We start from the raw sequence: 13,812 nt of genomic DNA, 5'->3' as shown, positions 1-13,812 counted from the left end.
AGTCCCTGAATGGTTTGGCTCCAACTACTTATTGCATCTTTTCTCCTACCATCAGATCAATAGGCCTTTAAGGTCATCAAACACACTGTTGCTGTTAGTACCCACAACGCGCTTAAAGCTTAAGGGGATTGTGCATTTCCCCAGTTGTGGAAGCTTGAGATCAGCCACTTCTATACAGGTTTTTAAATCTCTAAGAAACATCTTTTTAAAGCTCACGTACCACATGCTGTTTCTGCATTTCTGATGTTAATCTGGAGTACCTATAGAGTAGCATGCCATCCTTTATATCTCCGAAGAGTCTTTAGTTTAATCAGATTTATAAAAGAAAGATTCGCTTTACCGAATCTTTCCGATAATGTACGAAAAAATGAAGAAGGAGGAGTTACTAACGCAGGTGGAGCGAGTACGAGTCATGCAACACTATACAACACTGTTTAACTTATGATTCACTACATGTTCGTGTCATTTATATAATATGCACGCGCATATTTACAACATAAGAAAGAAGTCTTACTTACAGCATGCAACTCATGACCCGGTTGGGAAAATCCAGTGCATCAAACACACACGCAAAACTCACTGCTACCCCGGATAATAAACTATATCCATTGTTTCCATAAGGCTGACTTTCTTCTTACATCCAAAAACACACTTCTTCTTTTGTGCCATTGTTGAGTTTTGAAATTAAACAAAGCTGTGTGGCGTGATAAGATGTTTGCAAGTTGTAGCATCTCCCACTGATTGACGGGTGGGCGGGGTTTTCCGGGAGAAGTGCCCATATAAAGAAGTGAAACGTATAGAAAACCCCTGAAATGTCAGTTTGACCTGTAATAAAAAAAAACTTACCGAAACTTGTATGAACCCTGGCGAAGTGCATTCGGCACAGAAATACTCTGTAACATGCCCAAATGCTTTTTTGACACTTTGCCTACGTTTAGCATGAGGAAACAAATCTATAACCATGTTAATAAGTCAGAATGCTTGAAATACCATTGAACCATCCCTTTAAAAAGGCTTACGGACTGGCGAAACTACTGTATTCAGTTTTTTTGTGCGATTGTTGAATACCCTTGCTAATAGCATAATAAAACATTTTTGTGCAGCACTTTGGTTGACTCTGTCGGTATGTAATGTGATTAAACTGAAACTAAGTATTTGGGGTACTTATTACTGGGGCTTCAGGCCCACCCTAACCATCATAGATTGACAGTGTTTCTAGTTATATATATATATATATTTTTTGTAAATGTTGCTAAAATAATACCAATATTTACACAGCTATGGTGTTTTTAAGTGAATTATTTTATTTAAAAAATAGGAAGTCAAAATTTAAGTTTTAATTAATATTTTAATTATATTTGCATCACTGGTCAACCTTTTACCCCATACTGGTAAGCCTTTTAAACTAAGCACATTTAAGTCTATTGAGCAGTTTACCGGATTAGACTAATCCTAAAATAAAAGTAAGCTATGAGCTGTCCAAACTGAAAACAACTTGCACCGACATATAATACAATACATTAGTGCCCTTTGTTTTGCCTCAAAATGCACACAAGCAATGTTTTTAGTAGGGCTGTGCCGATACATCGCGTTCCCCATTAAAGTCGCCATGAAACGGAAGTATTCTCCCGGACCCCACCCACCTGCCATACATTATGACCGGAAGTCAAGAGAGATTGTTTTTAGGAGGGGAGGAGATTTGCATTTTGATTAAATTAATGAATCTCACAGATAAATAATTTGTAAAAAAATAACACAATATTACAAAACAAATTACAGTTTTTATTTTACTTTTCATTGCAACTTTAAAAAGACCTGCCTGAAATCGATTCTGAATTGAAAAGGCTCTGATTCTGTGTTTCATGCACAGCTTGTGCATGTACTACGGCTCTGTGATAGTAGGAAGTCCTTATCAATCTAAAATTACTATGAGTTTGAGTTGTTTATAACGTGCATTTAAAAAAGCAACACTCGTTAAACACAATCATTCAATGTATTCTTTATTATCATGAAAATACCTGAAACAATCTGAAGAACAGCGATATAAATATGCCTCTAGACATTTCCTGGAATAGTAGCCGTTTCTCAATACCAAGTACGCCAAGTTCGGACTTGAGTCCTTTGTACTTCGGACTTGGAAGTTCAGACTCGGAAGAACGAACTCCAGAGGACGGGAGGACGCGAGTCCGCTTATATTGCAAATGGAACAGCAGAGTACTTGAGGTCATCATTCAGTCTTACCAATACGTGCAGTCCTGGCTATTCTTATTTTAATGTATTTTTAACTAAATATATCAAATGCAAAAACCCTAATATGTGGTTAAGGCAACATGTGAATACGCTGATTAGCTTAATGTATTTATTACAAAATAAAGTATGATATAAACACATTTATGTATTTATTTATTTTAAATCTATTTAATTTAATACTACTAAACTATAATATACGAGTGTACAACATGAAATAAACACAAGAAAAACATCCAGTTTAAGTAAAGTGCAGTAATTTACTAAAGTATTAAGATTATATCGAAATATATGTGATTTAAGTTATGAAACTTAACTTTACCATCAGTTAAAAGGATAACAAATAACAGGCTTCATTATGAATAATAAAGATAAATAAATTGATGAGACAAAAAATGCCAGTTGGATATATCCAAAGGGAATATTTTATGTTTGACCATCAGACACCAGAGGACAGAACAGCTGCACTGAGATCGTGGCAAATTTCAGAAGTACTTGCCGAGATGAGGCTGCCCTCTTCGGTGTATACGCCACCCGCTGATTCACCGGAACTCACATATTCAAAAGGAAATTTTAATATAGGGCTATCTTTACTAACTGACAACATATTTGAAGTTTATTCATTATCGGTATTATCTAGTAAACATTGCTGTTGACGCGAAATGCATTCTGGGAAACTTGGCTGTCAGAAGTCCGCACAAGTCACCGCCTGTTGCATCCTCGATAAAATGGGCGGATCAAGGTCACATCCGGAGATGTTATGTGAACTTGGCTTGATGCGAACTTTAGCCGTTCTTGTCTGTACTTGCGTTCTTGTGGACTTGTGAAACGTCATCAGTCGCGGCCCAAGTACAGTTCCAATTCAAAGTTTGCATCAAGCCCAAGTTCACATAAAATCCCCGGATGTGTTCTTGATCCGCCCATTTTATCGAGGATGCATCAGAGGAGACTTGTGTGGACTTATGATAGCGAAGTTTCCCAGAATGCATTTCGCGTCAGGAGTTCGTTCTTCCGAGTCTGAACTTGCAAGTTCGAACTACGAAGGACACAAGTCCGAGTTTGGCGTACTTGGTATTGAGAAACGGCTCTTGATTTGGAACAGTACTTGGGCCGTGACTGATGACGTTTTACAAGTCTACAAGAACACAAGTACAGACAAGGGCCGTTTCTCAATGTCAAGGATACTTCCTTGGCAGGACTAGTCCTTACAAGTCACTTCCTTCAGAGGCTAGATGAGGCCCCTCTTAAGCATTCGGAGAACACGTTAAATGGAACAGGCTAGCAAGTTCACGTCATTGCGTCATTGCGTCAATGAAAGGTGTGCTTTCAGTGCTGCGCGCATAGGATTGTGGGTGATTTTAGCACGTGAAGAGCGCGAAGGATACGCATATGCATCTTTTCCTGTATATGGGATATTTCTCGAACGAAGGACTCAGTCCTTGGTTGAAATTCCAAGGATCCTCGACATTGAAACATTCCTTCGACGGACGTCGATGACATAGCATCCTCGAAATTCTGGCTTCCGAGGATCCTTCCTTGACATTGAGAAACGGCTACGAACGCATATTGAGAAACGGTAAATGTTTGCAATGCTGCTACTTCTGTGGCATAAATGGCGATTCTACACGAGAGTGCCCTCTGGCTTTTGGATGTGGCGGCATTTCACCATAATTCATTCAAATTCATTCATTGAGAAAACGTGCATTGGCACGATTAATCAGCACAGCCGTAGTATTTAGTAAGACATGTTTGTTAAAACTAGTTATATTACCCAATTAAACTAAGGCCTAGCCCTGTCTTAAAATAATCCCTGTCCGGGAAACCACCCTTATATGATTTTTTTAATCAACACAAACTACTTTGATTCATTAAGCCACAAAATGTGTTGCTTTTTCAATGTTTAATAAATATATATATATATATATATTTTACATTATTGAATTAGTAAAAATCAAATATTCTTCAATGTTTGCTGTTGTATACTGTACCTTTACAATATTTAATTTTCTCTCTGAGGAAATAAAAATATTTCCAAAGTCTAATGCTATCATGATTCTCCTCATTAAATGGCAATTTATTCAGCATTCTTAATTCCTGATTTTTATGAATCTTGAAAATTACAAAAAAAAAGGGTCAAAATGCACCACACCGAAACGTAACTCCAATTACTGTATGTAAGAAGTGCCCACCAGCAAGTTGTTAAGTCTAACCGAGTCTTTGACACAAAGTGGCTGTCTGAGGAAGTTCAGTGTTCAGCTCGGGTTAATTAAAAGCGATTGTTTTCTGTTGCTGTCATCCACCGTCTCTTGTGCACACAGCGTGAGAGGGACCCCGTGTAATTACATTCTTAAAGACACAACGTTTATCGAAATGCCATCACTTTCAGATGCCAAACTCCCCTCAACATTATCAAGACTCTGGGAGCAATGCAAGGTTCATTATCAGGGTTTTGATATACACAGACTGTAATTAAAAAGATTTTTTCAGCTTATTCAAGCATGATCATTCAATAACTCCAGCACAGAGAGTCAGGGAAATGTTTGAGTTCATCTGTAATTTTACAGCAGCAAGAAAAAACTATTGCGGAGGAAGTCTGAATCATATGCAAGATGATACTAAAATATTGTTAGTGGCATATTTTCATACTCTTTTCGCTTCTGTGGAGAAATGCTTTGAGTTTATTCAAGGTCCTGAGCACTGGTACACCGTAATCTTAACCTTAAAATTCACCCATTAAAACACATAATTGGAGAAATCCATCCTGAACTAAATATTTTGCATGACACTTACCAAGTTGCGTTGGAAAATACACCCCTCAATCTCCACAAATAAAGCATTGTTTTTTTTTAAAGGGAGACTATAATCATTTTCAAGTTTTGGGACATCTAATTATGAAATTAAGAGCATTAAAGTTTGATTTCAGTCCATTTTTGAAATAAAATGAAACTCTGTCAATATTAATCCTCATAAGCTCAGATTTTCCTACACGTTATAGTTCAGCGGGGGTAAAAATGACCTCAGAAATTAAAATAGTGATTACAAAAAAAATATTTGTAATGATAATATATACTTTTTTTGTTTACTTGCCATCTATACATTAATGCTGTGTTTTGTGAGATATGAAGTACTTTTGTACCTGTCTACCACTCAATTCCTCAACTACACCATTAGCTTGCCTGTAAAATATAACATTTTTATGAAAAATCCACATAAATTATGATCTAAATTGGATTTAAATTGTGTGTGTGAGTCTGTGTTTGTGCGTGTGTGTGCGCACATACACACCTGTGTGAGCATTTTACATCTTTGTTTTGAATCTGTGACTGTTTTTTGCCAAATTCTATAACAAAATGCTCTCTGTGGCAGTCATACTTTTGTGTGTGCGTGCGTGTATGTGTGTGTGTGTGTGTGTGTGTGTGTGTGTGTGTGATTAAGCTTGTCTTTTCTATGTTGCATTTGTGCTCTAGTACCAGGCCTACCTTTCTGTGTTAAAATTTTCAGATTTATTCTGGATGCAATTACTTTTTTTGAAAAATAAAAAATTTTTTTTTTGCATTTCCCAATCATTTTCAATTGGGGTCATATTTACCCCCAAGGCACCCTAAACATCATAGATTGACAGCGTTTCTTGTTAAATTGAATGGGTTTTTGTTGTTGTAAATGTTGCTAAAATAACGCTAATATTTACACAGCTATGGTATTTTTTTAAAGTGAATTATTTTATTTAAAAAATAGGAAGTCAAAATTTAAGTTTTAACTGATATGTTAATTATATTTGCATCACTGGTCGGCCTTTTACCCCATACTGGTGAGTTATATGAGCATGTCTTTTCTATGTTGTTTTTTTGCTCTAGTACCAGGCCTACCTTTCTGTGTTAAAATGTTCAGATTTATTCTGGATGCAATTACTTTTTTTGACAAATAAAAAAAGATTTTTTTGCATTTCCCAATCATTTTCAATTGGGGTCATATTTACCCCCAAGGTACTATTTAAGTAAAATTTTTTACAACTCTTTAGAACGACTGAATCAAGCCCAGTTTTTTATATGAATCTTGACAGATAATCTGGAAAATTCACAAAATCTTATTCCCCCGAGATGAAGGGAACCATGCTTTTAACTAAAGAAAAGTGGCTTGGGGGTAAGTATTATGGTTAAATATTAAGGTTACATTTTCACAGAATGTTCTGTAGGATGATTTTGTCAAAAATGTGACCCTGGACCACAAAACTAGTCATAAGCAGCAGGGTTTCCCCATCTTGACTAGGTCATCTAAAAACAAACAAACAAACAAACAAACTCGCTGTACAGTAGGCCGTCAAGTGCATCTCGGAGAATAGTGCGGACGCATTTCACACTGCAAGCGTGCACGCGCGCCACATGGCCGAAATGAGATAAAGACGTGGTCCGTCATGTCTGGAGGATAGCCAGTTGATAGAACGCGTGTCCATGAGAACTGTAAGTGGACTTAAGGCCCGCCCCTTTGATACCACCCCACCCCCCCCGGCCCCCGCCCAACCCTGCCAACCTTAACTAACAAATTTTCTGCGGGAAACCCTGAGTAGCATGGGTATATTTGTAGCAATAGCCAACAATACATTGTATGCATCAAAATTATACATTTTTATGTCAAAAATCATTAGGATATAAAGTAAAGATCACGTTCCATGAAGATATTTAGTACATTTTCTGCCATAGATATAAAAAATGTATTAGTAATATATGCTAAGGACTTTTTTTTGACAACATAAAAGGCTATTTTCTCAATTTTTATTTTTGCACCCTCAGATTCCAGATTTTTAAATACTGTCCTATCCTAACAAACCATACTAATTTATTCAGTATTCAGATGATGCATAATCAACTTCATTAAATAGACCCTTATGGTTGGTTTTGTGGTCCAGAGTCATAAATATTACATTACAATAAAAGGACTTTAGCTAGTTTTTCACAGGCAGGGTCACTTATTTGAAGGCCCCCACTCACAATTTCTAACACTATCTATGTTTTTTTAAACATTTTTTAGTTCTTTTATCATATTATTGCTTGTTTTGTCTTTTTTTAAATGACTCATGTAATTTTAAGATCCTCTTGAGGACCTGGTTGACAAACACTGCACTAGAGACCCCTAAACCATCTGCCCACCATACTATTATAAAACCTACACTGAAATCATACAGTTTAAATAAATCAAAAGTGACCAAAATAGTCAGCCACTATGCACCCTAACATTTCAAACAAGCACTCCAGCATTGGCCTAAAACAGGAGCTTTAAAACCTCATCTGCACTGTAAAAAATAATATGCCCCATCTACGCAATAAAATTGTGGCAACAGATTACAAGCAATATCATTAATTACATTCAACAAATCAAAATTGATTTAGATTTACTCTATAACTCCTTAATATTTACATATTCAAAAAGCCAAACTGCAATTTGCAATTAAAATTTTTATTAAAATTTAAACAAAAATATTGTGTATACTAGACAAAGATCTAGCACTATACAATAAAAAATATTATGCCATATCTACTCAATAGAAGTGTGGCAACAGATTACAAGCAATATCATTAATTAAATTCCACAAATAAAAATTGTGTTAGAATCACTACATAAACTCCTTAATAGTAACCCATTCAAAAAGGTAATCTGCAATTTGCAATTAGAAATTAATTTAAATTTAAACAAAATATTGGGTATACAGGACAAAGACCTAGCACTATACAATAAATACTATTCAATTATACTATTTTAATTTAACATCATCCATTAATATTTTTATTAGTAATGAGTATTATATCTGATTTCAGAATGACAGACAAAGATGAATCAATTCTTATTTTATTGCAGTCAAAAGAACAGGAAAGCATCTCATTTTAATGATGTATTTGTAACAGTGTAAACTTCAAAAAGTATTTTACAGTCTTTAAAGAAAACCGTCCACATTTCCCGTCCACAAGGTTCCATGTTTGTGTTCTGTTACATTGATTCACACCCAGAAAATCAGACAGCAGTTTAGACTTACTGTACTGTAATCAGTTCATAAACTTTGAAGAATCCAGCTCCAAGAAAAGTTTCTGAAACACCTGAAAAGATGCCTGGGATACTGGAGATTCAATGCATAGATCCAAGAATAAAGCATGCCCTGGGAACACCTTTAAGGCCTCAATAACAATTCCAGCATCCCTTGGGCTGCCACTCCTAAGATCCATTCTTTACAATTACAGCCATCACAAGCTGCCCAAGTCCCGCCTCTTCATCTTTATCCTGCAACATTAAACTGCAAATATGTCTTAAAACCTTTATAAATGTATACAGCTTGAATATTGAAATAATCCACACATTAAACTTGTATATTAAAATGTTTTAAAGAAAACTGGAAGATATGTGCAATGGAGTTCATCTGAGTTTGTGGCTTATTAGGTATGTTTGAAATGTGCAGTAATATTGAAAACTGATAAAAAAAAAATCTCATTGGAATTACAAATAATATCAAAAAATGTTTGAAAATATATATAATCTATATTTATAATTAGGGCAAATCTTTTCCCTAACGTTACATTTTTTTCTGTCACACGACAGTCACATATTTATTTGTTAGCCAAGTTACTCACATGTGTATATACACACACACATACACTATATACACAATATAATATGTACAATATATTCATTTAATAATATTCCTCACCTTTTGTTGTGAATAAAGTTCTCCCTCAGCAATGTTTCACGTTGCCTGCAGGAAGCTGCAGTACGTTACAGGCCTTCATGAACACACAATTTAGATAATAGGTCGCGAAATTAATAATAATAATAAAATGTTCAATTTACATTATGTAGAAAGCTTAAACATTTAAAATAAGACAACTTATACATTTAATATCTTACTCACCTTTTGTGGAATTAAATGAATAATGTTATATTTCCCCTCAGTAATGATACTGTACTCGCGGGAAAATTCAACACAGGGCGTCGCAATTGAGCACACAATTAATTTACAGCGAAGAATAGTTTTATATTACCAATTTATTCGAATACTTTGTGGATATAGTTAACACAAAACTAAATAAACCGAAAAAGACCGCGGTAAAGTCACATTTATCTTTATAACACGAACCAAGCGAGCGAGCGAGCAGAATTTGTCATAATAGATACATACATAATACATATCTATGAGAGTTAGTGATAAGAGAACCCACCCATTCAGAGGAACAGTATGATTGGTCAGTTTTTCTGTCACTCAAAATGAGTTGCATCTGGACCACCAATCGCAGCATGCGAATCGACGAATGCATCCTAGATATGCGACCTCCTGGGTCCTAAAGCTGAAGTTACGTACAAACCCAGTTCATATTAATCCTTATTGTAATTAATATTTACAAATTACAAACAAATTATACAAAGAAACCCTGCTTATAGACTTATAAGACCAAAGATTGCCTGTTAAATTTACCCGAAATGAATTTTATCCACAGTTTAAACACTACATTGACGTCACAGCCAGCAGAGATTTTCAGAGACTGGCCGAGGTGAGGCGACGTTGACCGGTATATTTACGCGCGGAGCGCCGGCTGATTATCTGGAGCTCTCATCGCCACAAAACTCGAAGGAAATGTTTAAATAGGAGATATCTTTATGAACCTACTGCAGATTCTTGTTTAAAAAACATACATTCTCGACTGAAATGCTTTCAAAACTTTGAATGTTGGCACAATACCAGAAATATTTCCTAAATCCGTCTGCTCAGCGCTCACGACCTGCAATACAACCCGGAATGGTTTTTGATTTAAAACAGCTGATTAATATTACGTTGGATTTATTCAGTATTCGCTACATGCGCAGATACACAATAAGAATAGCTAATCCTTCACAAAAACAATAAGTTGTTTTTATTCCAGTCATTTTTAAAGAATTTTAACACAAAAAAAATAACAAACTACATGAAATTAATTTTATTAAATAAAGTTTACATATTCAATTTCATAAAATCTACAAGCCTGCAGAATGACTTTTTACAGTGTGCACACCAGTCCAGCTGCAAACAATGAGTACTCTTGTGTTTCATTGGTAGAGAGGAAGTGGGAGGAGACTAGACCAATCAAATGATCAGGATCTTGTTACATGACACACCCACCGTTCTTTGACCTCCCTCTCATCACCCGTTGTAACCAAGTTGGTGTGTGGTCTGATTTCTTCCTCTGAGAGTCTGATAATGAAGACTCATGTCCCACTCTCATGCTTTGTCATCTGACAATTTGGGTCGAGTTAATTTGGTGTTTTCTTATTACATTTTGCAGCAGAGGTGACAAAAGACACGTGAGCCACTCTAGAGATGTTTCAGTGACCTAATTATTGTAGTAAGTGTTATGTCAGTTTTGGCATATGGTCTATGGCAAATGTTCATACAAAGCACTCAACAAAAATTCTAACAAAGAAATTAAGAAATGTTTTGCTTGCATAATACAATTCATAACTGGCACTGTTATAGAGCATTAGCTTACGTTCTTAAAGCCCCGGTAGAGGATTTGAAGCTCTTTGCGAGAGAAGCGAGACTGAGCCTCCAGCTGTTCCAGAGCTTCTGGTCGATGCCGTACAGCAGAAAGCTCCAGCTCATCTTCGACACTATCTGTAGAGAAAATCAAAATATCTGCATTATGATACAACTCTTACATCAGCGACATAAATATATCATTTAATATTTATATTCAGAGATCAATTCAGAGATGATACATTGAACCACTGGTGATGACTTCAGATTTACAAATGATTCTCAAACAATAGATGTAGTACAACATTTAATGACATTTTATCACTTTTTTTTTTGAGTTTTCCTGTTTAGCTCGTAGAGCATTGCTTTAGTAACGCAAAGGTTCTGGGTTCAAAATGCACCCTAAAAAATACAGTTTTTTTTCAATCCAGCGTTGGGTCAAAAAGGGATAAAACTTAACCCATTGGGTTAAAATTTAACCTTTGGGTTTTCTAAAATGAAATGCTGGGTTGTTTTAACCGTTTTTGGGGTCAAATATATGTTTTGGGTTAATTTTAATTGGGTTCATCCTATTTCTTCCCAAACCTGGGTTGAAAATAACCCAGCATTTTTTAGAGTGTACTCATAAAATGTATACATTGAATGCACAGTAAGTCGCTCTAAATTAAACCATCTGGCAAAAGCGTAGATAAAAATTTTGTTCACAAACACAAATTGTTCATAAAATTTATTTTTTATAAATTGTTCAGGTTACACTCTTAAAAATTGTGCTAAATAGTACAAAAAGCTTGTAATCATATAGGGGAACCATTTTTAGCGCTACAGAGCACCTATAGACCCCTTCACGGTTCACGTCACAGGCGGTTCCCACTGCGCATGTCGGGGTCAGAAAAGTCATTACAGCACAGGCCCGGATTGGCCATAGGGAGAACCGGGAGGATTCCCGGTGGGCCGGTCTGTTATTTTTGGCCACGAGGGCCGGTGTTGTCATGCCACCGGGATGACGCGTATTTGCGGGTGAGAGATGTCCCCGCCACTTTATGCACAAGTTGATTGTGTCCCGACCACTTATTGGAAGAATTCTTGCATTAGGGTTCATTGACATCTAAAACGCATGGGAAACGCAGGACGTGCCGCTGTCTTCTGGTTTTCAAAGCGCTTACTTGAACACGAGTTTTGTTTCAGACGCATATTGAGTGCGCTTGCCGGCCGCGCGTCCATATCTTAAAAAAACTTGAGCGCGTCTTTTGAGTGCGCTTGCCGGCCGCGCGGCTATTATATTTTAAATAAACTTGAGCGCGTCTTTTGAGTGCGCTTGCCGGCCGCGCGTCTATTATATTTTAAATAAACTTGAGCGAGTCTTTTGAGTGCGCGTCTTTTGAGTGCGCTTGCCGGCCGCGCGTCTATTATATTTTAAATAAACTTGAGCGCGTCTTTTGAGTGCGCTTGCCGGACGCGCGTCTATTATATTTTAAATAAACTTGAGCGAGTCTTTTGAGTGCGCTTGCCGGACGCGCGTCTATTATATTTTAAATAACTTGAGCGCGTCTTTTGAGTGCGCTTGCCGGCCGCGCGTCTATTATATTTTAAATAAACTTGAGCGGGTCTTAATACAAACGGGCTGGCCTCTTAAAGGAAAAGAATTTACAAAACGTATTTTTTTATCCAAGTCAGATTAATTCTCTATGCATAGTCATTATTGCAAGAGGAACAAACATCTATTTGATGCAAAACTCATTAGTTTATTTGAAAAAAGTAGTTTTAAAAGTATATCCATGATGTTTTCTTTTTTTTACCACAATGTAGGCCTACCTTAGCCTACGTTATTTAGCAATAGACATGATCTAAGTACTAAAAGACTTTTTTTCCATTTGTTTCCAATGCATACTTGATAAATCTTGCCTGTGTATTGTATATCAGGGGTTTCCAAACGTTATCAACCCAACAGTTAAGACTCACCATTTTTTAGAAATAGAAATATAGAGGAAAACACAAACACATTTGTTTCCTTTAGTTTTTGAATAAGTTTACTTTAGTAATATTATGGTCTTATGGTAGGGCTGCATGATTATGGCAAAAATTATAATTGTTTAATGCATTTGCACGGAATATGAAATTATATATTTGAAAAATACAGTGAATTGCAAGGCTGCAGAGAACAGTGCACTACTGCAGACTTATACTACTGAGGGTTTAAAGATATTATTTTAATAGTCAGTCGTGAACTAAAGTGGGCCGGTCTAAGGCATGAAACTCCAGGGCTGAAAATGAGTCCCACTCCGGCCCTGTTACAGCAGATTGAGTTGCGTTATTATTTGGTATCGTCAAAAATGCCTACTTACGTCGTGGGCTGTGAAAATCGCACAAGGTCTTCCGTTAAGTTTTCGCGATTCATGCAGAATCTCAAAAACAAAAAATACATCATCTGCGGCTGCAAGCAATTAACGTGCAGACTGAGACAATGCAAAGATCAAAGAGGCTTGTGTTTGTAGTGCTCACTTCATTTGAGGTAAGTCATCATTTTTCAGCCCTGTTAGATTAAATTATAAAGCCTAAATGTTATGAACAGTTTGACCCCATGCTGCGCGCGCACCCGATAGTCATTCAATGTTTACAAATCTTGAAGGGGTCTATATGCAAAACCATAAGTGGTGCTAAAGCATGACTATAGCGCCACTTATGGTGATGTTTAGCACTAAAAATGGTTTCCCTATGATAACAAGCCAGTGAACCACTTTAAGTGCTATGTAGCACCATTTTGAGTATAAAGTAAATAAATTATTCTGGGGTAATAATCAAGGACTTTGCTGCCGTAACATGGCTGCAGGAGGCGCAATGATATTATGCAGTGCCCGAAAATAGTCCCCTGCTATTGAAAGTTACCAAGGGAACTATTTTCGGCTGCTGCGTAATATTATTGCGCCTCCTGCAGTCATCTTACGGCAGCAAAGTCCTTGATTATTACGCAAAAATGAGAGTATAGTTCCTGGCCATATCTGCTTAGAAGATCACAACTTTTAATTTTCTGTCGGTCTTAGTACACAATGGAACCTCAGAAGGGTCTAGGTTTAAATAGG

The 13,812-nt window shown here is 36.4% G+C and overlaps 1 protein-coding gene and 1 long non-coding RNA gene across 9 annotated transcripts in view; both read right to left on the bottom strand.

Moving 5' to 3' along the window:
• Positions 1-13,812, bottom strand: part of kcnip4a (potassium voltage-gated channel interacting protein 4a) — a 245,740-nt gene that overhangs the window by 12,024 nt on the left and 219,904 nt on the right. For all 8 annotated transcript variants that reach the window (XM_073859365.1, XM_073859364.1, XM_073859362.1 and 5 more), the window contains one exon: positions 10,749-10,873. In XM_073859365.1, the coding sequence (XP_073715466.1) occupies positions 10,749-10,873 (125 nt within the window). The remainder of the gene's footprint in view (positions 1-10,748; positions 10,874-13,812) is intronic.
• Positions 8,073-9,843, bottom strand: LOC129427835 (uncharacterized). Its single transcript, XR_012360385.1, has 3 exons — positions 9,140-9,843; positions 8,939-9,011; positions 8,073-8,514 (listed from the first exon to the last, which is right to left on the bottom strand). It is a non-coding gene; the product is annotated as an uncharacterized lncRNA (long non-coding RNA).

Source organism: Misgurnus anguillicaudatus, chromosome 21 (assembly GCF_027580225.2).
Source record: "Misgurnus anguillicaudatus chromosome 21, ASM2758022v2, whole genome shotgun sequence".
NCBI classification, from domain to species: domain Eukaryota; kingdom Metazoa; phylum Chordata; class Actinopteri; order Cypriniformes; family Cobitidae; genus Misgurnus; species Misgurnus anguillicaudatus.
This window is presented reverse-complemented; position numbering and strand designations above follow the sequence as displayed.